Here is a 2,664-nt window from a genome sequence, read left to right on the forward strand (position 1 = left end):
TCTTGTGTAGGCTTGCGTAAAGCGAGCGCTTCTTAGAACTTAATTGTTTGCAATTTCTTAGATAGGTTGTACCGGTTGTTACTTGCCAGGTTTCTTATTTGAGGATTTGTAGACTCTGGCCTTATTTTGGATATTGATTCTATTTGATATCAATTTCTATTCAAAAAAAATTTATTTAAATGGGTATTTTCGTCAAAATACTCTCGAGTATAGGTCATGTGTTTTGCACATGTTAGTTTTTAACAGAACATTAATGGAAGTTAGTGATAGGTACCATTTGAAATGAAATCCAAAAGTTCAAGTACTTGTTGTGATCAAAATTGAAGTTCAGGTATCATCGATAAGATAGAGGATAAGTTCAGATACTATTTGTAATAATAACCCTTTATTTTAATACATTGTTATCATCAATTCACACCAGAAACTAGGGCAATCTCCTAGTTTATGCTAAGCTTACGTAACAAACCCATTTATTGTCCAATGCCAAACTGAAGAAGAGGAATACATTATTACTGAAAAACAATTTTGTAGATATATTAATGCACGAGTCTAAACAGAGGCATAGAAGAGTTTCCATCTTGCCCCTTGAGCCTATAATATGCCATGTATTCTCCAAAACTGATATTGTCTCTGTAAATTGGGGGATGGGTTTCGGAAACAAGCTCCTTGAACGGCCCAAATGGTTTGAGCTTGTCTTCTGCACTGAAAAAACATGCAACTGATGTTCGGGGTTCCGCGGTCCTGGTTGCCAAAACTCTGTGCTCCACACTCTTCAACTTGTCATTACTAGTGATCTGCATCAAGTCGCCTAGATTTGCTACCAAAGCTCCTTGCACTGGTGGCACATCCACCCAAACATTTTGATGAAGCACTTGGAGGCCACCGACACTGTCTTGAAGGAGCAGAGTGAGAAAGGAGATGTCCGAGTGCTTGCTTGCACCTAAAGTTAGATGGGGCTCTGGGCAAACCGGGTAATAGTGGCCAACCAGTGATGTCGACTTAAAGCACCCTAGCCTTGAAAGGTAGTCAGTGCTCAGACCTAAAGCTTCGGACAATAATTCAGAGAGCTTCTCTTGTAGTTGAGTCATGTGCTTACCGTACTCAACAATTTCCCTTCTACACAAATAAATACGTACAAGTCAACAATTTAATTATCATCATTAAATTTTGTACTGTGCTAACATTATTATTGAGAAATGAATAATTTATAGAAAACCAACAAAGCTACAAGAAGCTAGGCCAGGAAAGGGAACAAAAACAACAAACTAGCGAGTAGCGACAAACAAACTTGAGTTGCCCCTGTAGAACATCGTACAAGTGAAAAAACACCATAACAAAGTGAGAGCAGCAAGCAGAAACCAAATACTAAGAAACACCCCAAATCTGCAAAATACGCAAATTAGCATACATGTAAAGGTGCAAAAACTTTAGAACAAAATTGAGGTACCTGCAGACTTGAGGCAGTGCTTGAGAGTTACTTTCATCTTCTGGGAACTGCAGCTGCCAGGAGAAACTGTCCCTCCAGCCAGCCGGAGTCGACACCTTCAAATCTCCGTTGCTGAAGTAGTTGAACGCCTTCTTCTTGAAATCGCGCGAGTACCACTCCACCTTGGCTTCATGGGGCTGCTCGTGAAATCGTCGAACACTTTTCAGCACCTCCTCCATAACTTCAAGTGGAACTCCATGGTTCACTATCTGAAAGAATCCCCATGCTTCAGCTGCTTTGCTCATCTCATTGATGACTTCTTTTCGCCTCTCGGTGCTCTGATCAAGGCCCTTGAGATCAATCATTGGAACTCGGAAATCATGATCCATGTTGTTTCGTTGCAACTCCTCTGGAGGGTGTACGAACATTGGTGGGATCTTGGTCAATCCAGAGTCGACAATTCCTTTGACACCAGCTTTGGATTCGAGAAATTCTTTCACCCTCTTCTCGGCCTCACTATGATCCAGGGCTTCCATCTTGATTGATTTAGATTTTAGACGCTGACCGATGATGATTTAGGTATGGTTAGTGAAATACGTACGTACACACTTTCACAACTAATTATCCTGAAGGTGCGTACAAGTTGAAGATGAATGCTAGTAGCTTGTGATTGGTCTCAATTTAACAGAGAGGTTAGACACGAGTGGCTCAGTCATTAAGCATACATGTGTATGATAAATTAATAATACATCCATGTGTTTATCGTTATACTATATGGTATAGAGTTAATTTTGCTGTCAGCCTGGAACTGACTTTCAAGCAAATAATTGACATGCAAATCTGATCGAAAAAAAATTATATATGCTAGTCCAATTAAGTGTACCAAGAGACTCTGCTCTCCGCAGATCCTCTACGCTATTTAATTTTTTATCCGTTTATTTTGAATCTGAATTGTTGATTGTATCTGGCTGTTGGTTAGGCGTTAAAGTCTCCGTTAGCTAGTTAGCGTTAGGGGTAAAAACGGATCAATTTAGGTAAATTCTTAGGCTGGGTAAGTTTCTTAAACAATATTCGTTAGATATTATATTTTGGAGAACAGCGACGACAATTCTCCGGTGCGGAGTTCACTTCCGCCTTCTAAATCTGATCCTAATCCTAAGCCAGTTGATGATGGGGAGGAGCAAAACCCGGATTGCCCTTCAACAGTGATTGGTAAGACTATCAATAAGAAACCCGGA

At 40.1% G+C, this 2,664-nt stretch overlaps 1 protein-coding gene across 1 annotated transcript; it reads right to left on the bottom strand.

Moving 5' to 3' along the window:
* Positions 1-343: 343 nt before the first annotated feature.
* On the bottom strand, positions 344-2,111 carry LOC133739542 (1-aminocyclopropane-1-carboxylate oxidase homolog 1-like). The gene is made up of 2 exons (XM_062167326.1): positions 1,448-2,111; positions 344-1,116 (listed from the first exon to the last, which is right to left on the bottom strand). The coding sequence occupies exons 1-2, from the start codon at positions 1,960-1,962 to the stop codon at positions 537-539; spliced, it is 1,095 nt and encodes a 364-aa protein (XP_062023310.1). The 5' UTR covers positions 1,963-2,111; the 3' UTR covers positions 344-536.
* Between the last annotated feature and the right edge of the window lie 553 nt (positions 2,112-2,664).

This window comes from Rosa rugosa, chromosome 3 (assembly GCF_958449725.1).
Source record: "Rosa rugosa chromosome 3, drRosRugo1.1, whole genome shotgun sequence".
NCBI classification, from domain to species: domain Eukaryota; kingdom Viridiplantae; phylum Streptophyta; class Magnoliopsida; order Rosales; family Rosaceae; genus Rosa; species Rosa rugosa.